General features: G+C 45.2%; 1 protein-coding gene across 12 annotated transcripts in view; it reads right to left on the bottom strand.

Annotated features, from left to right (window-relative positions):
* RECK (reversion inducing cysteine rich protein with kazal motifs) overlaps nucleotides 1-23,982 on the bottom strand; it is a 1,668,523-nt gene that overhangs the window by 565,707 nt on the left and 1,078,834 nt on the right. For 8 of the 12 annotated variants that reach the window (XR_012724346.1, XR_012724347.1, XM_075314993.1 and 5 more), the window contains one exon: nucleotides 16,798-16,990. Coding sequence is in view for 10 of the 12 variants with exons in the window: in XM_075314993.1 (XP_075171108.1) it covers nucleotides 16,798-16,990 (193 nt within the window). In the remaining 2 variants the exon portion in view is untranslated. Of the gene's footprint in view, nucleotides 1-16,429; nucleotides 16,705-16,797; nucleotides 16,991-23,982 lie in introns of those variants that run through there. The other 4 variants (XM_075314998.1, XM_075314997.1, XM_075314999.1 and 1 more) reach the window with 2 other exon arrangements.

Raw genomic sequence — 23,982 nt, 5'->3', positions numbered from 1 at the left:
GTGAAGGAACACCTCCTAAAGGAACAAAAGACGTAGTCAAGGATGAATAATCAGTCATTCAGAGTCAGACAGTTGAACCCTGGGGATCAGGTACTCATGTTGGTGTCCACAGAGGAGAGCAAATTTCTGGGCAAGTGGCAAGGTCCATATAAAGCTCCCTATAGTGTGGCCATGTCTGAAATCACCATAGAAGAAGTCAGGGTGGCAGAAACCTTTTCCCCCTACCAGAAGAAGCAGTGTCGGGAGATGTTGCATCAAGATAGAGGCCTGTTGTCAGAGTTACCAGGTCTCACGCAGGTCATAAGGCATTAAGTATTCACTGAGCCTCATGTGCAAGTCAATTTAAAACCTTATCAGATCCCAAAAACCTGGCAAGAAACGATTGCGAAGGAAGTGCAATGAATGCTGAGCCTGGGAGTCAACGAAGAATCAAAGAGTGGCTGGTTCAGTCCTACAGTGTTTATATCAAAGCCAGATGGGGAGTGGCAGTTCTGTAACCATTACAGGAAGCTGAATGAAGTTTCAAAGTCTGACACATACCTGTTGCCCCACGTACATTGAGTTAAGAGCGGCTCGATAAATCACTACCCTGTAACTCACCAACGCTTACTGGTAGTTTCCTCCATCCAAGGAGGACATGGAAAAGACAGCATTCTCAACTTCATGTGGGTGTTACCAGTACATTAGGAGGATGGCTTTTGGGTTGCAGTGAGCTCCAGCAAATTCCACATCCATGGACTGGATCGTAGCACCTCACAAAAAGTATGCAGAAGCCTACCTATATGAAAACAGTCATATTCAGCCAGGACTGGGGATGTCATCTGAGCAAGGTCCAGGCAGTACTCGAAGCCTTCAGGAAGGTGGATGAAACCCCAGATAAATAATGATACCCCTTGTTCAATGAAAGAAAAACCCATAATTGGCACATAAATAACTTGAATCTGAAAATAGTAATAATAAATATAAATAAAACATCTATGAAAATGAACAAATGAAAGTCAGACACTGCTTTTCAACTATGCTTCCATAGAATTTAAAAAAAATAAAACTCATGAAATAGGCCTGGACAGAAATGATGGTACCATTAATTTAATATTTTGTTTCACAACCTTTTGAAGCAATCACTGCAATCAAATGATTCCTGTAACTGTCAATGAGACTTCTGCACCCCTCGACAGGTATTTTGGCCCACGCCTCAAGAGCAAACTGCTCCAGTTGTCTTGTGATTGAAGGTTGCCTTTTACAGATGGCATGTTTCAGCTCTTTCCAAAGATGCTCAATAGGATTTACGTCAGGGGCTCATAGAAGGACACTTCAGAATAGTCCAATGTTTTCCTCTTAGCCATTCTTGAGTGTTTTTAGCTGTGTGTTTTGGGTCATTATGCTGTTACAAGACCCATGACCTGAAACTGAGACCAAGCTTTCTGACACTGGGCAGCATATTTCTCTTTAGAATCCCTTGATAGCCTTGAGATTTCATTGTACCCTGCACAAATTCAAGACACCCTGTGCCAGATGCAGCAAATTAGCCCCAGAACATAACAGCGCCTCCTCTATGTTTCACAGTGGGGACAGTGATCTTTTCTTGATATGCTTACTTTTACCATCTGTGAACATAGAACTGATGTGCCTTGCCAAAAATTTCCTTTTTTTCCATAAGACATTCTGCCAGAAGCCTCTGGGAGAATGTCCTATGGACAGATGAGACACAAATGAAAATTTTTGGCAAGGCACATCAGCTCTATGTTCTGACATCTGACTTCCTTAGAGAGCTCTTTGGTTTTGACCATGTTGTAGATTAATTGAGTCTGTGGTCTTTTATAGAGTTCACAAGTTAAAACAGCTGTCTTTAATGCAGGTAACGAGTTGATTAGGAGTGTCTAACTGGTCTGTAGGACCCACAACTCTAAAGGGTGCTTTACATGCTGCGACATCGCTAGCGATCTCGTTAGCGATGTGACACGCCAGATCGCAGATACGATTTGCAGAGATCGCACATGTGACCGGCACTATAAAAACGACCTATGTGCGATCTTGGCAAATCGTATCTGCGATCTGGCGTGTCACATTGCTAATGAGATCGCTAGCGATCTCATTAGCAATGTGACACGCCAGATAGGGGATAGGGGATCAAATACTTATATATATTTTATATAATTTATAGAATGTGACTTTCTGGATTTTATTTTTGATATTCTATCACTGTTAAAATTAACCTACCTTTAAAATTATAGACTGTTCATCTCTTTGTCAGTGGGGAAAACTTACAAAAATAGGCAAGGGATCAAATACTTATTTCCCCCACTGTATACATACACACACACACACACAAAGACACACACACACACACACACACACACACACACATACACACAAATACTGTACATTGCCACTTCTGTTACACTTTATGCTGGGTGTAATTCTCAGTATATGTTCTTATGTTATATTACTTTGGACATCTCAGGGGAAGTGGTTGAAATATCGGAACTGTTTTTATTTAGGGGTTTTTTATTAAGAGGCATAGCAAATGTCTGTAAAAAAATTGGACTGTGTGAATTTTGGTCCAGTTGTCCAGTAAAAATTGAATAGTAGGATGGCAACCCTGCAAGAGACTCTAATAAGAGAAGTTAACACTCATCTCACTTTGAGTATTATAATGTAGGGTGGCATAATGTACAGAAGCTGGACCCTTCTAGTCTTCATTCCAAGTACACTATCAGTTTGGCATTGTATATATTTGGTGGGGCAACCAGCGATACAAAAATTTCACTAAATGATTGGCCTGACCATGTCCATGATGAGGCGAGTCCTGATTTGCCTGAGCATGTCCGTGACGTGGCAAATCCTGATTGGCTTTCCAATTGTCAGTTGTCCCGCTGATGTGTCTTATGCTGATTTGCCACCTCACACCCTACCAGAATAGTATGGGGCTTAGGATTGGTCGTCCAATGATTACTGATGCCACTGTTTGGGGAGGAGCTTTTGGGCATGCCTTTGCTGTGTCAGAATTCTCCTAACATAAATTGGTCTACAGGGGAGTGCATTGGAGTCTGTTTTGTGACTCCCACTGTCTTCCATCATCTCAGAATCACACTATTTCTTCTGTGGCGACTATAGATCATCAGAGTGGGGAGGCCACTGGAGAGGGGGGTAATGTTATGATCCGGCGCCGCAGATGCCGGAAACGGCCTGCTGCGGTTTCTAGTCCACCTGGGCGCCGGCCTTGGATCCTGCCAGTGCCAAGGGTAGTTCAGGTTACTGCTCTTGCCTCTGCGACTAAAGGGTGCTTTACACGCTGCGACATTGCTAGAGATCTCGTTAGCAATGTGTCACGCTAGAGATCGCACATAGGTTGTTTTTATAGCGCCGGTCACATGTGCTATCTCGGCAGATTGTATCTGCGATCTGGCATGTCACATCGCTAACGAGATCGCTAGCGATGTCACAGCGTGTAAAGCACCCTTAAGTGTGAAGTTTTGGCAACTAAGCATGTGTAGCCTGAACTGCCTTTGTTAGAGACTAAAGGCCGCTTTACACGTTACGACATCGCTAATGCGATGTCATTGGGGTCATGGAATTTGTGACGCACATCCGGCCGTGTTAGCGATGTCGTTGCGTGTGACACTTATGAGCGATTTTGAATCGTCGCAAAAACGTTCAAAATCACTCATCGGTGACATGGGGGTCCCTTCTCAATTATCGCTGCTGCAGCATGTACGATGTAGTTCGTCGTTCCTGCAGTAGCACACATCGCTATGTGTGACACCGCAGGAACGATGAACCTCAGTCCCGCCCGCAAAGCGGAAGGAAGGAGGTGGGCGGGATGTTACGTCCCGCTCATCTTCGCCCCTCCGCTTTGATTGGGCGGCCGCTTAGTGACGTCGCTTTGACGCCGCATGGACTGCCCCCTTAGAAAAGAGGCTGGTTCGCCGGTCACAGCGACGTCGCTAGGCAGGTAAGTAGTGTGAGGGGTCCGCGCGATTTGTGTGCCACGGGCAGTGATTTGCCCATGTCGCACAACCGATGGGGGCGGATACCCACGCTAGCGATATCGGTACCAATATCGCAGCGTGTAAAGTGGCCTTTAGTCCCTAAAAGATCCCACAGCGCATGATCTGGCTGTTCAGCCTGTTTTAGGTTCTAAGTCCTGAAAATCCTCTACTGCGCATGCTCAGGTACTTAGTTCTCTGTCAAGAGACTGAGTCCTGTGTTTTGCCTACTGAGCATGTTCTTACAGAGTCTCCTATTCTAGAGACTAAAGCGGGCTTTACACGCTGCGATCTCGCTAGCGAGATCGCAAGCGATCGTACCCGCCCCCGTCGGATGTGCAACACGGGCAAATAGCTGCCCGTGCCGCACAACTTCGCTTACACCCGTCACACGGACTTACCTGCCCTGCGACATCGCTCTGGACGGCGAACCGCCTCCTTTCTAAGGAGGCTGGTCGTGTGGCGTCACAACAACGTCACACGGCAACCGTCCAATAGAAGCGAATGGGCGGAGATGAGTGAGACGTAAACATCCCGCCCACCTCCTTCCTTCCGCATTGCCGGTGGATGCAGGTAGGGGATGTTTTTCGCTCCTGCAGTGTCACACACAGCGATGTGTGCTGCCGCAGGAATGGCAAACAACATCGCTAAAAAGCAGCAAACAATTTTTTATTTCAGGACGACCTCTCCGCGGCAAACGATTTTGCTCTCTTTTGCGATAGTTTCAGATAGCTCTTAAGTTTTACACACTGCGATATCGTTAATGACGCCGCATGTGCGTCACAAAGAACGTGACCCCGACGATAATTCATTAACGATATTGTAGCGTGTAAAGCCCGCTTAAGTTTGGAAGTTAGGAAAATCCGCTACTGGGCATGTGCAGGAAGTTTCCACTCTGGTTGAGACTAAATCCGGAAAGGACTGCACTGGACATGTCCGTAACGTGGTGGTTTCTGATTGCCCTGAACATGTCCATGATGTGGCAGGTCCTGATTGGCTTTCCTATGTCAGCTGTCCCACTGACGTGTCGTGTGCTGATTTGCCGCCTGACATACTGCCAGAGGACTATGAGGCTCAGGATTGGTCGTCCGATGACTATTGATGCCCCTGTTTGGGGAGGAGCTCTGTTGTTAACCAGCTCTCGTCGGCGCACATGGGGGCGCACTTATCATTCACTATAGATTGCATACCCTTAGGCATATGAGGTTGTGCCTGGCTGCTCACCATATCTGCGTCCTGTGTAAAGATGAGAGATGTTCGAGGTTTGCCAATTTCATGTTTGAGTGATTTTGGGGGGGTGCTCAAGATCGAACTCGAACGCGAGCTTTTTGCTAAACGCTCGATAGCTCGAGTTACATTCGAGAACGGTTCGATCAGCAAAAAGCCTAGCTAGTTACTAGCTGGCTTTTCACTGTAATAGTGTGAGTCACTGTGATTCACACTATTATCAAATTTCAGCATATAGTGTGTGGGGGGACGCGGTTTAGATCTGTGGTGCAGAGAGAATGCCGATAGCCATTTTTTTTTTCCTTAGCGCGCGTGCAGTGGGGCAGGCCAGGATGTCAGCCAATCATAAACACACACACAGCTAAGTGGATTTTTACCAAACAAACAAGGGCATGTGTCATAGGCTGCGAATGTCACATGTCCTTGCCTTATAAATACGGCCATTTTCCCTTACACCGCCATTATCTGCCTTCTGCGTGTGAGTGTCAGTCACCGCTCATGCTGCTGCTGCCGCCGCTTCTGCTGTGTGCGCCATAGACACAGCGCTGTAGAGATTAGGGACTGCTGTTTATTTCAGCCCTTTTCAGGGCTGATTTCCAGGCGCTCCTAGCCATAGCTGCTAGGCAGGTCCGTGCAAACGCTGTATACAGCTTTAGATAACAGCGTCTGTGTATCTCAACTCAGGGAATTCCTTGCTGCATTTCATCATTAGGAGGGATAGAAAGTGAGGCTTCCTTTCCTGTCCTGGTACCCACAGAACCCGGGCACTGTACCCACCTGCCCAGTTTTGCCATGCTATTATTATAGCAAACAGTGCTGAAACTTAGTGGCATCCAAAAAGTGTCTGCTATACTAAATTTGTGTCCCACTAGTGCCAAGCAAGTTCCACCACCTCTGCATTCTACCCTCCAGCACATTTGGCTATGCTATTTTTATAGCAAACAGTGCTGACACTTAGTGGCATCCAAAAAGTGTCTGCTATACTAAATTTGTGTCCCATTTGTGCCAAGCAAGTTCCACCATCTCTGCAATCTACACCACCTCTCAATTTTTGCCACCACATTTTAAGTGACCAATCTTGTCGCTAACAAAATGAGTGGCAAAAGGACAGATGCTGGTGGAAAGGGGAAAAGGCGTGTTGGAAAAGGAAAAAAATTTGTGTCCGTGGGGAAGGTGGGAAAGCTACATTAACATCTGCTGAAGATAGGCCCTCTCCCAGCAAAAGTAAGATGTCTACTACTTTCCGTGGACAATCCGATGTGCTCCCTTTTTTACGGAACAAAACAACTGAAACAAAGGTAGATGATGCACAAAAAAGCACATGCTTGAATGGATCAGAGGTCTGCTCCCAAGCTACAGTGAGAACAGACCAGGAAATGGTCTGCAGTGATGCCCAGAAGCTTTGTGGGTCAGATTCAGGCCCTGATGACCAAGTTTCTGAGCATAATGTAGACCCTCATTCCCAAACTGTAACACCTGTTGGTTGAGACAATGAGGAACACAGGAACCGAGGAACTGATGACAATGAGACACAGATACCAGATTGGGATGTCAACTTAACTATTCAGTCAGGGCAGGAAGAGGTTAGGTCTGAGGGCGAGGGGAGTGCAAACACAACGCTTGATGATGAAGTTCTAGATCCCACTTACTGTCAACCCACAGTCGGGCACTCGAGGAGGTCACCAGAGGTGGTGGAGGAGGATGCAACTGACGACGAAGTTACCTTGCGCCATCCTGGACAGAGTCGGAGTACTGGAAGCACGTCAACAAGTGCATCTTTAGCCACCACTCTGCCTCTAAGCACAAGTCGGGGTGGCTCTGCACATCGCATGTCCTCTAAGCCTTGCCTAGCCTGGTCCTTTTTTGACCTTGCAAAGGATCTCCCAAATCATGTGATCTGTAAAATTTGTCGGCAATATATAAGTAGAGGCCAAAACCTGACCAGTTTGACAACTTCTTCCATGAATCGTCACATGAATAACAAGCATAAGACCCAGTGGGAAGCTCACTGTGCTGCAATGCGGCCTAGTGGAGCGGGCCATCCACCGCCTGCCCCTTCAAGTGCATCCACACACTCTTCATCTTCTATGACTGTGGGGACAGCCGTCAGACCTGTTCTTCCACGCAGAACTTCCACCACTTTAACCACAACAGGCAGTTTGCTTGGTAGGTCGTCAGTTGGTTTGGAAGGGGAAACAAGTGCTGGTGTAGAGCTCTCTCACACATTGAGAGCACCAACTTTGGATGAAAGCAACATCATGTCTCCGCCTGCACGGTCCCTCAGATGTGGACAAATAAAAGGCCATTTCCTCCAAGCCATGACAAAGCTAAGAGGTTGACTTTATCCCTCTGTAAGCTCTTGGCTACGGAAATGCTGCCTTTCCACCTGGTGGACACAGAGGATTTTCAAGACCTTATGTCCGTCGCAGTGCCCCAGTACCAGATGCCCAGTCACCACTACTTCTCCAAGAAAGGTTTGCCTGCGCTACACCAGCATGTCGCACACAAGATCACCGCTTCCTTGAGAATCTCTGTGTGTGACTGGGTGCATTTCACCACCGATACTAGGACAAGTAAGCATGGACAGGGGCGTTACATGTTGCTGACTGGGCACTGAGTAACTATGGTGATAGATGGAGAAGGGTCTGCTCAACAAGTCTTGCCATCTCCACGACTTGTGCATCAATATCCTCTGTATGTCGAAGTTCCTCCACTGCTTCTGCCTCCTCAACCTCGTCTGGGTCCTCCACCTCCGCCCAAAGCCTGCCTGGTTAGGCCACCCGCATTGCAACTGCGCACAAGGAATCCTGCACACCTCCTTACTATGCTGGCAGCAGAGCTCAACGGCATCAGGCGGTCTTTAGCTTGTAATGTCTTGGAAACAAGAGTCACACAGCGGAGGAATTGTGGTCAGCTCTGCGGTCCGAGTTTCGTAAATGGTTGTCTCCACTCAACCGGCAGCCAGGGAAGGCCATGTGTGACAATGCTGCAAACCTGGGTGCAGCCCTTCGCCGGGGCAAGGTGACACACGTGCCTTGTATGGCTCACATGTTGAACCTTGTTGTCCAGCAATATTTAACACACTATTCCAGTATAGATGGGCTTCTGCACAGGGCACGGTCACTATCTGCTCACTTCCGCCGTTCAACCACCGCAGCTGACCGACTTGCATCGCTCCAGAAGTCATTCAGCCTGCCGGTTCATTGCCTGAAATGTGATGTGGCGACACGCTGGAATTCGCTTCTCCACATGTTACAGCGACTGTGGCAGCACCGCCGAGTCCTTGTGCAATACGTTAGGACGTATAGCCTGGGCCAACGAGATGCAGAGGTGGGGCAGATTACGCTGCTGGAGTGGTCTCAGATCAAGGACCTATGCACCCTTCTGCACAGTTTCGACATGGCGACGATTATGTTTAGCGCTGACAATGCCATTATCAGCATGACAATTCCAGTCATTTACATGCTGGAGCACACGTTAAACACTATTCGGAGTCAGGGGGTGGGACAAGAGGGAGGGGAGGAAGTACCAAAGGATTCATATGCGCAAGGGATACCAAGATCTACAAGGTCCAGACGTTCATCATCACCAAGGCGGCAAGCATGGGATGGTGGGGGAGAGGGATTAAAAAGGGCACATGGTAGCAGCTAAAATGTTGAGGAAGGTGCAGGAGACCAGGAAGAAAGGGAGGACGAACTCTCCATGGACATGGAAGACGCAGTAGATGAGGGAGACCTTGGTCAACTTTCGGTTGAACGAGGTTGGGGGGAGATGTCAGAGGAAGAAAGCACGGTTAGCACCTCTATGCCACAAACACAGCGAGGACTTGGTCCGCATGGATGCGCAAGACACATGAGCGCCTTCTTGCTGCACTACCTACAACATGACCCTCGGATTGTCAAAATTAGAAGTGATGATGACTACTGGGTTGCCGAACTATTAGATCCCCGGTACAAGTCCAAATTTAGTGAAATAATTCCAGCCATAGAAAGGGACGCACGTATGCAGGAGTATCAGCAGAAGCTGTTACTCAATCTTAGCTCGGCTTTTCCACCAACCACCAGTGGTGCACGGAGTGAATCTCCCAGTTGTAACTTGAAAAACATGGGACTGTCTTGTCATCAACAGTCTAACCGTACCAGCAGCACCGTATCTGGTGCTGGTAACAGCAATTTTATTACATCGTTTCATAATTTTTTTAGACCATCCTTTGCAAGGCCACCAGAGACAACAAGTCTGACACATAGTCAACAGCTGGAGAGGATGATACAGGAGTATCTCCAAATGAACATAGATGCCATGACTTTGCAACTGGAGCCTTGCTCATTTTGGGCTTCAAATCTTGAAAAATGGCCTGAGCTCGCCACTTATGCCTTGGCCACTTATGTCGTGTCCAGCTGCCAGCGTTGTCTCTGAACGTGTCTTCAGTGCTGCTGGTTGTGTGCTGACAGATAAGCGCATGCTTCTGTCCAGTGACAACGTGGACAGACTAACGTTCATCAAGATGAACAAGTCATGGATCCGCAAGGACTTTACTGCCCCTGTGTCATCCTGGGGAGAGTAAAGGCTTGTGGATTTGGAATGTGCTTGATGCTAACGTACCTGTGAAGTGTACAACTGGGGCACAAGTGCTGCCACTGAAGGGGTGGGTGTCTGTGTGGCCCAATTTTTGGAAAAAGGGAGAATCTGCTTGAAGTCCGCTTACTTGCAGTGTTTTTAAAAATGATCCAAAATGAACAAATCATGGATCAGCAAAGACTTTGCTACCTACCCACCCTGGTGTCATCCCGGGGACAGTTAAGGCTGGCGTATTTTGGAATGTGCTTGATGCAAATGTACCTGTCTAGTTTGCAACTGGGGCACAAGTGATGCCATTGAAGGGGTGTCTGTGTGGCCCAATTTTTGGAAAAAAGGGAGACTCTGCTTGGAGTCCGCTTGCTGTGTTTTTAAAAACAAGTCTTGGTTCAGCAAAGACTTTGCTACCTACCCCGGTGTCATCCTGGGGACAGTTAACGCTGGCATATTTTGGAATGTGCTTGATGGAAATGTAACTGTCAAGTTTGCAACTAGGACACAAGTGATGCCACTGAAGTGGTGTCTGTGGGGCCCAATTTTTGGAAAAAAGGGAGACTCTGCTTGGAGTCCCCTTGCTGTGTTTTACGTGACTTTAGAAGGGCATGACATGCCTATATCTGTGTCTCCTCCTCTTTTTCCTCGTCCAGCTGTTTAGTATTTGCATGAGTATTTGTCCTTGCCACTTTCCCATGTGTTTGTGTTGTCTTGAGCGTTGTTTGTCAACTTTTGGACACCTTTGAGGGTGTTTTCTAGGTGTTTTTATGTGTTTGTGATTGCCTCCCATTGTTTTCAATGGGGTTTGAGAGGTTCGCTCGCCGGACCGAACTCGAACGCGGCCTCCGTTCGACGAACTGAGCCGAACTCGAGCCTCTAGAAGTTCGCTCATCTCTAGTCCTGTGGTTTTGTGAGAGGCTATTCCACCATTTAGACAGGTTGCCTAGGCAGGCTTGAATATCGCCGTAACCCGATGCTGGGAAAGCTACTCCCCACCCTAGACTGATCGCCTAGGCAGGTTATCATCACATTGTGACCTTTAGTCCTGAGAGAGTTCCTCCTCACCATTTAGACAGGTCGCTGAGGCAAGTTGCTGTTGAGATGCATTTATTGCATTACTGCCCTGTGTGTATGCTGGCTAGGCATTTCACATCTTGCTACACAACATTGTTGCTGGTTAAGTGCAGGGTTTCTGAATTTAAGGACAAGACTCATTTAGAACGCTTGAATATTGCGTCTTTCCTGTCTCCTCCTTTTCTGTCAGCAGCACGGTTAGTGTTCTGCTGACCTTTACTGTTCTGCCATGTATAGCAGCCTGATAATAGTCATTCATTCAATTTCTGTTACAACCCTTAGAAGTCATTGTTATTCTTTGAATTAATGAGTTTCCCTTTAAGCTAAATGTATTCTGGGTAAGAAACGCCCCCACTGAGCTGAGAAGAAGCCTGCAGCCATTTTCTCCTTGGATTTGTTAGGAAAGGACCTGCTGATTCACCTCTCTGTACATTCACACCCTGCCTAGTGTAATCCGGTGAGCAAAGCAAATTACATGTGTTAGTGATAGAATCTTAGATGGAAGAATGTAGTAAATGCATTGTACATTGTAATTCTACACCTTAGTGTCGTCCCTGCCTTGTTTGTATAGATAAGGCTGCTTTCACACTACGTTTTTTTAACATGCGTCATGAACGTTTTTTTGCTGTAAAAGCGGATCCTGCTTTTACAGCAAAAAAAGCATGCAAACGCATGTGTTATTTTGCAGGATCCTGTCACTTTAAGTTTATGGGCGGGCATTGGAGTCATGTGATCGGGAGTCAGTGAACTGAACGTGATAAGACTGGGAGCCGGCTTCTGACAGCTGCAAAGGCTCGTAACCAAGGTAAACATCAGGTAACTTGCTTGGATACCCAATATTTACGTTGGTTACGAGCATCCGCAGGTGCTAGGAGCCGGGCTCCCTGCACATGTAACCAACGTAAACATCGGGTAACTAAGAGAAGCGCTTTGCTTGGTTACCCGATATTTATCTTGGTTACGAGTGTCCACAGCTCTCAGGCGGGGGAGAGAGAGACAGAGAGGGAGGGGGCAAGAGGGAGGAGAGGGAGAGAGAGGCAGAGAGGGAGGGGGCGAGAGGGAGGCGGAGAGAAACAGAGAGGGAGGGGGAGAGAGGGACTGGTCACCCGAGGCTGGTTTCTGGGCATGCTCAGTAGAGCAAGCAGGATCCTGTCTATCAGCATGCCAGCGTTCACATGCATTTGCATGCTGTTTAGTCAGGATCCAGGAATTTGCAGTATTTGGACACAGCTCAAAAACGCTACAAGTAGCGTTTTTGAAAAATGTTAAAAAACTGCAACTCGCTGGATCCTCACTATAACGCATGCAAACGCAGGTGAACGCATGTTGACGCGAGTCCATTGCAAATGCATTGAAATGAAAACGCATTTGCACTGGATCCGTTTTTGCATTAAAAAAAACGTTCATGACGGATGTTAAAAAAACGTAGTGTGAAAGCAGCCTAAGATTTTCTATGTGTTGCAGATGCAGTCACCTTTCACCTACATTCTCATTACAATTGCACCCCATATACTGTTATGCTATGGTAACTCTGTATTAACACTGTACTGACTGTAATAATTTTCTTGATATAGTTTTTACCTGTATTCCGTATTCAACTGTATCTTGGATATACCATATTCACCTGTATCTTGGATATTCACTGTATATTCCATGTATACTGCAATCAAGTTCACGTTACCAGCCAATAAATCAAGGCTACTGAATTCCACAGTCTGTTTATTTGAAATGTGAGCGAGGGTTTAGCTGTATGCCAGAGATTCACAGCGTTACGTGAAAGAAGGCAGAACATTGACTATTATTTACAGTATATCTATTAAATAGCGTTGCGTAGCCTCTTTGAGCATAACATTGGTTATGGTGACTATTTAATTTGCATAAACTCTGTGACAGGAACACAGTTTAATGCGACCCACTGTACACTGTGCAAAATGCCATTAACGCAGCTTATTGGGTTTACATTTATTTTAACCCATAAGTCTGCTTTGCCCTCACAGGTTATTATCAGCAGTTTTAGGCTATGTGCGCACGTTGCATTTTTTTCTGTGGAAAAGCTGCGTTTTGAACTGCAGCGTAACTGTATGCGTTCAGCTTCGACAGCAAAGTCTATGTGAAAGCCGAAAAATCAATGCACACGCTGCGTTTGTAAACGCAGCGTTTTGGATGCCCAAAATCGCTGCGGAAAAAAAAGCAGCATGTCACTTCTTTTGTGCGTTGTAGCAGCGTTCTCCACCCATTGAAATCAATGATGTGGGTCAGAACGCAACCAAAATGCACTTGGACTGCATTTTTGTTGCATTCTGCATGCCTTTTTTAACAAACAAAACGCAGGTCTTTTCAGCCTCTATGATGTCGGTCAATTTCTGTCTGTGGATGTCGGTGAATCTCCCTCTGTCGGTCGGTCTCTCTCTGTCAGTTGGTCGCTCTGTCTGTCTCTCTCTCTCTGTCGGTCGGTCTCTCTGTTTGTCTGTCCCTCTCTCTGTCCGTTGGTCAGTTTCTCCCCCTCTCTCATACTCACTGATCCCCGTTCACCAGCGCGGCGCTGCACGGCGTTCACACTGCTCCGGCGGCTTTTCCTCTTTTGAAAATGCCGGCTGCTCATTATTCCATCTCGTATTCCCTGCTTTCCCTGCCCACCGGTGACTATGATTGGTTGCAGTCAGACAAGCCCCCACGCTGAGTGACAGCTGTCTCACTGCAACCAATCACAGCCGCAAGTGGGCGTGTCTATATCTTGCAGTAAAATAAATAATTAAAAAAAACGACGTGTGTTCCCCCCAATTTTGATACCAGCCAAGATAAAGCCACACAGATGAAGGCTGCTATTCTCAGGATGGGGAGCGCCACGTTATGGGGAGCCCCCCAGCCTAACAATATCAGCCAGGAGCCGCCCGGAATTGCCGCATCCATTACATGCGACAGTCCCGGGACTTTACCCGGCTCATCCCAAATTGCCCTGGTGCGGTGGCAATCGGGGTAATAAGGGGTTAATGGCAGCAGCCCATAGCTGCCACTAAGTCCTAGGTTAATCATGACAGGCGTCTCCCCGAGATACCTTCAATAATTAACCTGTAAGTGAACGTAAATAAACACATACACCCGAAAAAATCCTTTATTTGGAATAATAGACAAAAAAACACCCTCTTTCACCACTTTATTACAATCTCCAAATACCCCTCCAGGTCCGGCGTAATCCAGAGTTCCCGCGACGCATCCAGCTCAGCTACATGAAGCTGACAGGAGCGGCCGTAGAACACTGCCGCTCCTGTGAGCTCCACACAGCAACTGAAGTGAATCGCGCTGTCAGCGGGGACGTCTCTGAGGTAATGCCGGTGTGTGTGTGTGGTGATGATGAGGGCTGTAGTGTCGGTATGTGTGCGGGGATGTCGGGATGTGTGCGGGGATGTAGGCGGTAATGTCAGGATGTGTGCGGGCATGTCGGGATGTGTGCGGGGATGTCGGCGGTAATGTCGGGTTGTGTGCGGGGATGTCGGCAGTAATGTCGGGATGTGTGCGGGGATGTCGGGATGTGTGTGGGGATGTCGGCAGTAATGTCGGGATGTGTGCGGGGATGTCGGCGGTAATGTCGGGATGTGTGCGGGGATGTCGGCGGTAATGTCAGGATGTGTGCGGGGATGTCGGCGGTAATGTCGGGATGTGTGTGGGGATGTCGGCGGTAATGTCGGGATGTGTGCAGGGATGTAGGCAGGGATGTAGGCGGTAATGTCGGGATGTGTGAGGGGATGTCGGGATGTGTGCAGTGATGTTGGCGGTAATGTCGGGATGTGTGCGGGGATGTAGGCGGTAATGTCAGGATATGTGCGGGGATGTAGGGATGTGTGCGGGGATGTCGGCGGTAATTTCAGGATGTGTGCGGTGATGTCGGCGGTAATGTCGCAATGTGTGCGGGGATGTCGGGATGTGTGCAGTGATGTCGGCGGTAATGTCGGGATGTGTGCGGGGATGTAGGCGGTAATGTCGGGATGTGTGCAGGGATGTCGGGATGTGTGCGGGGATGTCGGCGGTAATGTCAGGATGTGTGCGGGAATGTCGGGATGTATGCAGGGATGTCGGGATTTGTGCGGTGATGTCGGGATTTGTGCGGTGATGTCGGGATCTGTGCGGTGATGTCGGGATCTGTGCGGTGATGTCGGGATCTGTGCGGTGATGTCGGGATCTGTGCGGTGAAGATGATAATCAGGAAACAGCACAGATAGAGCTGCGGTATGACAATGAAGTCGGGTGCAGTTCACCCGAGTTCATTTTCATCGCCCGACTCTGTCTGTGTCTGCTGACAGCCGGCATGTAGCAGAGCTGAATTGTCGGGGGAACGCACTGACAAAAATGCATCCAAAACGCATGGAAAAAGCATCCAAAATGCATGCGTTGTGGTTGCATTTTATTTTATAAACGCAGTGTTTACATTTCTCCAGTCTGCCAGAGAGTGCGTTCTTTTCCGCACTGCAGAGAACGCAACGTGCGCACATAGCCCAACACCTCTGCACGTTGGACCCCAGGTTGCGATTGAGGGGAAAGGTTTTGTCTCATATTTTCCCTCAATCCGTCAACACCCGTAAGAGGAAGCATAAATAAGTATGCAGACAACACAAAAGTGCCTCACAAATGCTTGGTTGTGTTAAGGAACACTTTTCTAAGTATGTTTGCTTTATCACAAGTGTGAGAGTTTCTGCCATGTCAACAGTCCTGTGAATTCATTGTAAATTAAGTCTGTGACATTTAAGCTTTTATAGGCTGCTGAGCTCACATGCCACTGACTTGATTTATGATAAAATTCACAGGTTTGGTAATATGACAAAAACACTTGCTCCCCTGATAAAACAAACAGAGATATGTGTTACCTAACAAAAAAAATAAGCAGCAGTGAGCCCCTGTTGTGTGCTCTGCATACTCACTTTTGCTTTAACCTCTAGCCAGGAGCATGCAGCGACCATGTTCCTGCTGATTGGACACATCAAATAAGAAAGTGCATAGCAGGAGCACATTTATGAGAGAATCACAGGAACATCCTTTTTTGTTACACATCCAATTGTGGAACTTATTATTATTCCAAGATCTATTGATTAAAATGTACTGTATATTGATTGTGGGACAAGCCTTTCTAGTCACCTTATTGACAGCATGATAAGGCAAGTAAGTGTGAGATTTCTGTAAGTGGTGTTCATAATTGTATGTGAATAAATCAAGAGGTTTTGACTATGTAGTTTCCATTTCTTCATCATTGCATATCCCCAATCCTGAGATTTCCGTAAGTCCACGAGTTTTTCTTCTTGTTGCAATTTCAATGCTGAGGAGCATGTATGTATGTATAAACCCACACACATACAGTATGTATATGTACACTTATAAAAATAGAATTACATTTGCCTTCGTGTTTTTCCTCTAAAATTTAGATATTGGACAGAATACGAACAAGTACTGTAACATATAATGAAAAATGGATTAATGTATTTTTGGACATTATCTGCAACAAACTTCAGATTACTACTGGTAAATTAAGTATTTTTGTGTCCAGTCAAACAATTCCAAATTATATAACTCAGACACTACAATCCATAATATTGGGTCATTTAATTTTCATTTCAGATCACTAAGGTCATCTACACATGCAACCTGAAGTTGATTACATTAAAAGCTTTCACTTATAGAAACAGACATGAGCAAAAATAAGCTCAAACTCAGTAGTGTATTTTTCATATGTATGGATGGAGTCATGAGACAAAGCAAACATTAACTTGATGGAGACATGATGGGGGTTGTTTTATGGTAAAATTTCTTACTTAAAAACTTAGGCATTCGTGCCTGTTTCAGTGATATCCATTGTAGTCTTGGGAGAGAAAAAGTAACACAGTCAGAATCAATAAATATAACATCTTTTTATAAAAAGAATAGTAATTTTACTGTAATTATATAAAATTACCTGACATAAGCCTTTATAGGACAGCTGTTTTCCTCTTTGATATAGAGTGCATATGTTGGGGTGTTCTGTATTTTCAATGTCGCACACTGGTTCTCTCATATGTTCACATTTCAACTGTTTTGGAATGCATTCATACTGGAGGCACGGGAACCTTTCAAAGCTGGTGAGGCACACTTGTCTTTTTGATACACACCTATATGAAAGATTTGGGATTACATGCCTATATTCAAAGTCCTCAACGGAAATAATATCAGTGATCTGAAAAAAGTGTGAAATATTTACTACAACAGGAGAAAGTATAGGACTATTTTTTATAAATCCCTTTAAAGGTGCTGTCCCACAAAGTACTTTTTTGTCAATAGATGTTGCAACAATAAATAGAAATGGGCGAACTCGCAGATGTTTGTGTTCGGCTGGTTCGCCAAGACTAAAAAAAAAAATATCTGGTTCAAGACCCGACTTGCACCTGAACATAATCCTGAATGCCAAATCCCATATAAGTCTATGGGGACCCCAACATGTGTGCTGTAAAATGGCATTAGTAAGGTCCAGGGGGCTGAAAAGTAGTAGAATTATAATTTTGGAGTCTCCCGCTTGACTGTCACATTTCTTCCAGGTCCGCTCATTAGCTCTCATATATAGTCACTGCTTCCACCATCTCCAAAGAGTTTGTATGTTCTCCCAGTGTTTGCGTGGGTTTCCTCCGGGTACTTCGGTTTCCTCCCACACTCCAAAGACATACAGATAGGGAATTTAGATTGTGAGCCCCAATGGGGACAGTGTTCCTGATGTATGTAAAGCGCTGCGGAATATGTTAGCACTATATAAAAATAAAGATTTATTTATTTATTTTTCCAACACTCACCCTCTGTGAAAGCATGTGTGATTGGTTGAAGTCAGACTGTTGGCGTGCTGGCATCTGTGATTGGTTGTAGAGTGTAAAAATAAATAATTGGAAAAAATGACATAGGGTCCCCTGTATTTTCATATCCAGCATAGAAAAAGCATATGGCTACAGGCTGCAGCCCCAAGCAGTGTGCTTTATCTTGGTTGTGTATCAAAATGCGAGGGACCCCATGCAGCTTTTTTAAAATGATTTAAATAAATAATTTTAGAAAACGGCGTGTGTTCCCCCCCATTTTTATTCCCAGACAAAATAAAGAGGACAGCTTGTGGCTGGTATTCTCAGGCTGGGGAAGCTTACGGTTATTGGGCCTCTCCAGCCTAAAAATAGCAGCCCGCAGATGTCCCAGAATTGTAATATCCATTAGATGTGCAATGTCCGGCACTTTATGTGGCTCATCCCAAATGCCCTGGTGTGGTGGCAATCGGGGTAATATAAGAGGTTGATGACAGCTGTGACTTGTCAAGAAATTACAGCTGCCATCAATCCCATGGCTAGTAATAGGGAGGGGTGTATGAAACCCCAATTAATAACCATGTAAGTAAAAAGAAATAAACAGAGAAAAATCCTTCATTTAAAACACAAAAAAAAACCCAACTCATTCTCCTAAACTATTAGCCCCAAAACACTTTGCAGGTCCAACGTAATCTACACGATGTCCCACGACAATCCCAACTCTGCTTCATCTGAAGTCGCAGTGCGTAGTCACATTAGAAAACCTGACCACTAACTTCAGCCTCCGAGACACACTGACTGAGCCACAAGTGTGGGCAGTGATATCACTGAATTCACCTGAGGTCACAGCTGGAGGTTTCCACGGTACCCCAGGTGTGACCTCAGGTGAACTAACCTCTGGTGACCATCAGGTCAGTTCACCTGATGTTACACCTAGGGTACTGTGTGAACCCCAGTTGTTACTTCATGTGAAGTCAATGAAATCAATGCTGGATTACTAGATTAGGCAATGTATGCACATTGATGTTTTGGGTGAAGACATTTCTGCACATGCGTTTTGATGCGGTTTAAGTACTTTTTTTGCCAGGAGATTCAGATTTTGGTGCAGAAAAGTCTGCACCCAAATATTCAATGTACACACCTTGCCTAATCTGGTAATCCAGCGTTGAGTACAATGACTTCACCTGAGTCACTAAGTTCACTAAAGGTCACAGCTGGGGTATCGTGAGAACCACAGCTGTTACCTAAGGTGAACTCATTGTCGTCACTACTCAGAGTTACGACTCCATCAGTGTGTCCCGGAGGCTGCAGTGAGTGGTCACGTTTTCTAATGTGATCACACACTGCAACCTCAGATGTAGCAGATCCGGAATCATTGTGGAACCTTGTGTGGATTACTTCGGACCTGTAGGGTCTTAATAAATTGGAAAAAGAGGCTGTTTTTTGTTTTATTTTTTTTAAATGTTTTTTTTCCGGTGTTTTGTGTTTATTTCTTTTTACTTAATGGGTTAGTAATGCACTCGACTCCATTACTAACCTCAGGCTTGATGACAACGGTGATTGGCATTTAGCCATCTGCTTTATCTATGCTGGGTATCAAAATATGAGGAATCCTATGCCATTTTTTTCCAATTATTTTTTTATTTTTATGCTCCACAACCAATCACAGATGCCGGTACACTGGCAGTTTCATTAAAACCAATCACAGACACTGTCATAGACGGTGAGGGGGGAAAAGCAGTGAGAATGCATGAGAGCCAATGAGTGGACACAGAAGTAATGTGACTGCTGCATGGGAGACTCAATAAGTATAATTATCCTGCTTTAGTCTTTTTCCTTTTAAGATTGTTTTTTAATTTATATCCGGCTGGCTGAACCTGAACAGGAACATTAATGTCTCTGAGAATTTTGTGTTCGGGGACCATGCACAGACTCTATATGTATACAGTTCGGATTCGCCCCTCACTAATATTATTTCCAAAAATAGGATTTGTTAAAAAAATGTTCCTGCACTGAGATAATCTTATAACTTTAGCACTTCTATGTACTGAATAATGGCTGTGTCTGACCTGCAGGAAAATGGTCAGAATACATCTCTAAACAGGGAAGGAAGCAAAAGAATATACCGACAGAACAGCATGGTATCACAGCTGCTGCTTTCTGTGAGGTAATTTTTAAAAACAGGCAGGGAATGTTTTACCTCAAACAACTAGGTGTAATCGCATGCTGTAAACAGTAACCAAGAATGCAAAAGTGCAGTAAAGGTGACTCAGTGATGACTCATAACGTGTATTTATTTTACAGAAATAAAGAGTTAGCAGTGATGAGGGATAATCTGGAAAAAGTACAGATGGCAGATCAATACACAGTTAGTAATATACAAAGTGTAAATGTGATATTTGACATACAGTTATTAAAGACTCTAATTAACAGGTATTATCTAATTTTAACCTAATCCCGGTCTCCCCATCAAGGAAATGTCAGTGTCAACCAAATTGGCCTCCCCTCCCCCTTAACTGGATGATTTGGTATAACAAGAAATAATATAATAAATCAACGCACAGGGCCTAACAGAACTACAGTACTATTTGCGAAGCCGCAAGTCCAATTCCAGTTAGTAACTTTTCTCAATTAGTACGTACTGTACGTCTAAACAGAAGGTAATGGCTCGTCTCACTCGCAACTTCTATCATCTGTATTTGGCAATCAGTGTCTGGTCTTCGGTGCTTGACCTGTTAAGTCTGATCTTCAGTGCTTGATCTTCGATGCTTGACCTGCGAAATCTGATTTTCTCTGGGATCAGATAACTCTCAAGTACTTCTACTGCAGTAATGGCCACATTCCCGCTTCTTCTCAAATCTTGGCGCTATCTCCTCCCCTTTTAACTGTTCCCTTGAGGAATCATGTTCTTCAGTTCCTGTCGATCTGATCCGACCAGCAGATCGAGATATTTACTTGAAAATACTGTCAGATGTTATTAGAGTGCATCTTCGGTTCAAAACCCCATTGCATTTCTCCTCTCTTTTAACTTGCTAGTCTTCAGGAGAGATAAATTCTTGTGCTCCTTGATGTTCTTTAAGGGTGACCCTAATGTTGCCAGCAACTGAGCACACTCATAGATCTTTTGCATGATGCACTGTCATATGAGCTCATCCTGTGCATACCTCGTAGGAGGGACACCAGAGTTGGCACTCTTGGTTTTACGAAGCGCCTTTTGAGGAGATTCAACAGTAACACTCGGGACTTCAGATGCTTCTTACAGAGTTTCACTGGGTTATCATAATGAGCCCTCATCAATTGGTGGGGATTTGTCTCCCATCAATAATCCAATTTGATCTTCCGATGCCTAGTCTGTACCAGCATCTGATCCCCTGATTGGAGTGTCACTTCCTGCACTGGGGTTATATCTTGATGATCAAGCTCCCCAAATTTAAATTACACCAGTTGTCTCAATGTCTACAGCCGATGCCGCTGTTCTTGCACTCAGGTACTTCTACTGCTTCCAGTGTAATCCTCTACTGGGTCGAGTTCCGGTTCGGTGATCTCTCTACCATTTTGACCAAACAGCAGCATGTATGGTGTGTATGCGGTGGTGGTATGGACTTGGTTAGTTCTCTGAGACAAATTCAGGCCACCTCATCTTTTGACTTTCCTCCATTGTCCATAACATCTGCAACAACATCATTTTAGTGCGCTCACAGTCTCAATTTCCTTGAGAATGGTAAGGCGTTGTTGGAGACTTGTCAATGCCATAGAAATGGTGCAATTCCTCCATGACTTTCCCTGTACACTCAGATATAGTCTCAGCAGACTGACCTGGCTGCTGTCTCAGCTCTCTGGTCTCTGTTCTGGTCCCTGTTCACGATTGTGAATTTGGGCAAGTTATTGGTCATTACCAGGCAGCATTTGTAATCAATATGAAATGAATCAATCATAAGGTAGTTGACCGTTAGCTCATCCAGTAACTCAGATATCCTGATAACCTAGTTGGGGGCCCTCTGTTGAGGTTTGGACAGCTCACACTGTTAGCACCTTCGGCAGACTTCCTTTATTGCTGCAATTGCACCTATTCATCTCTTCTGTGTCCCAGGGCTGTTGCAAAGCATCTGAAGTCTGGGGTCTCATTCAATTCTTCATCTACAAGTGCATCTCAATAAATTGACTATCATCAAAAAGTTAACAGTATATTATATAGAGTCATTACAAACAGCATGATCTCTTTCAAGTGTTTATTTCAGTTAATGTTGAATAAGGCGTACAGCCAATGAAAACCCAAAAATCATTATCTCAGAAAATTAGAATAATATACAAGACCAACAGAAAAAATTATTTCAAACTCAGAAATGTTGGCCTACTGAAAAGTATTGGAGGTGATAAGGTACAGAGGGAGGCGGGGCTCCAGATGGAGGTGATGAGGTATAAGGGGAGGCGGGGTTCCAGATGGAGGTGATGCGGTATAAGGGGAGGCGGGGCTCCAGATGGAGGTGATGAGGTATAGGGGGAGCCGGGGCTCCAGATGGAGGTGATGAGGTATAGGGGGAGGCGGGGCTCCAGATGGAGGTGATGAGGTATAGGGGACTTGTCCACAGACGGACTAAAATCTGGTGGAACCGGGCGTTCCTTGAACGCTATTTACAAGAGAGCCTTATTCCGAGAGGACTTAGGGTCCAAGTATTTCCTTCTTTTGCGATTGAAGATAATACCTTTAAGGATAAATGGGAGGAATTTGCTAATACGTGCTCGAGAGGTTTTATTCAACTATTATGCGAATTCAATAGCACCCAACTTACCTCTATTAAAATTGGAATGGATGAATTATACAATAAAATCATGGGGGTCTCAGCAAGGAAACTTTTAAAAGTGTTGAGTCAGAGGTTGAGAACGTTATGTCCAAATGGGAAAAAGATATTAAAGAGAACAAAATTAAAAAATTCTATAGGGATGAACAGGACCTAGTCATCAATAAGGTGTACAAATGGAGGATGTCTGTTGACAGATCCAGGCCATATAGACGTTTTAACAACAGATCACGCTCCAGATCAACCTCTATAAGATCATACACCTCAGGGGAAGAATCTAATGCTGACATCTCTGATCCTTCTACCTCAATTGATAGAGTTGCTATTCCCTCCAAAAAATACAAGAAAAAAAACAAACAGCAGACTCTGGTAGAACCATCACAGATCCTCCGAGAACTAGACAACAATTACAAAAAGATTTGCTACAGGTAATTAACCTGTCCTCCCATACCTTATCTCATACCCAGATTGCGTTATTATCTAAAGGTCTCAGTTTCTCTCCCACTATTTTCATTTTTTCACAGCGCTAAAAGATCTTCACATCTTTTCACGTAAAATTCTTCTGAAATAATTGCACACTAAAAACGTTACATCACCTTATACATCTGATCGCGCTGAAAGAGAAGCTTCTCTTGGTTCTGGAGGACCTCCTCAATGAACAAATGACAGAAAAACAAGGTGGGTTTCCTCCTTCAATTCTACCTAAGTCAACGAAATTTCCTCCCTTGTCCCTGTGCTCATCGATTGAGATTTTTACTAGGCTGGTGTCTGAAGAATTTAAAACCTTATCTACTAGACGTAGATATGACAATCTTAATTCAGAACAAAGAACAGCACTCAGGGACTTACAATCCCTTGATGACGTTCAGATTAAGCTAGCAGATAAGGGGGGAAATAGTGATTTGGCCAAACAACCTATATGAAAAGGAGGCCCACCGCCAACTTAGAGACAAAAACACCTATCGCAGACTTGACTCGAGCCCTATGGCCCCCTTCTCTGATTCGCTTTACCGGATTTTGCAAGGAGCCTTCGAGGAAGGCATTATAACGAAGAAAGTCTTTGATGGCCTCTTTGTTATATCTCCTAAAATCCCCATGTTCTACCTTTTGCCCAAAATCCACAAAAATCCCAAAAACCCACCGGGGCATCCCATTGTATCCGGCATAGATGGTTTATGCGACCCTCTTTGTCGTTTTATCGACTACTATCTTAAACCCCTGGTGGAGACGCTGCCATCTTATGTGAAAGATACAACGGACGTCCTGAACAGGGTCGACAGGATTTTTGTGGATTCTAATACTATACTAGTCACCGCGGAGATAGAATCCGTCTACTCCACTATTAATCATGACGATGGCCTGGAGGTGGTCGGCTTCTTTCTGAGCAATACCATCCGCGATGGCCATTTATGTGAGTTGATCCTAGAGTGGCTCCACTTTATCCTTACACACAACTTTTTTATTTTTAAGGACCGGGTTTTATTTACAGATACGGGGTACTGCGATTGGCGCGGCCTGTGCACCTTC

The sequence above is a fragment of the Anomaloglossus baeobatrachus genome, chromosome 6 (genome assembly GCF_048569485.1).
Source record: "Anomaloglossus baeobatrachus isolate aAnoBae1 chromosome 6, aAnoBae1.hap1, whole genome shotgun sequence".
NCBI classification, from domain to species: domain Eukaryota; kingdom Metazoa; phylum Chordata; class Amphibia; order Anura; family Aromobatidae; genus Anomaloglossus; species Anomaloglossus baeobatrachus.
The sequence above is the reverse complement of the archived record's forward strand: the minus strand, read 5'-3'. Positions and strand labels throughout refer to the sequence as shown.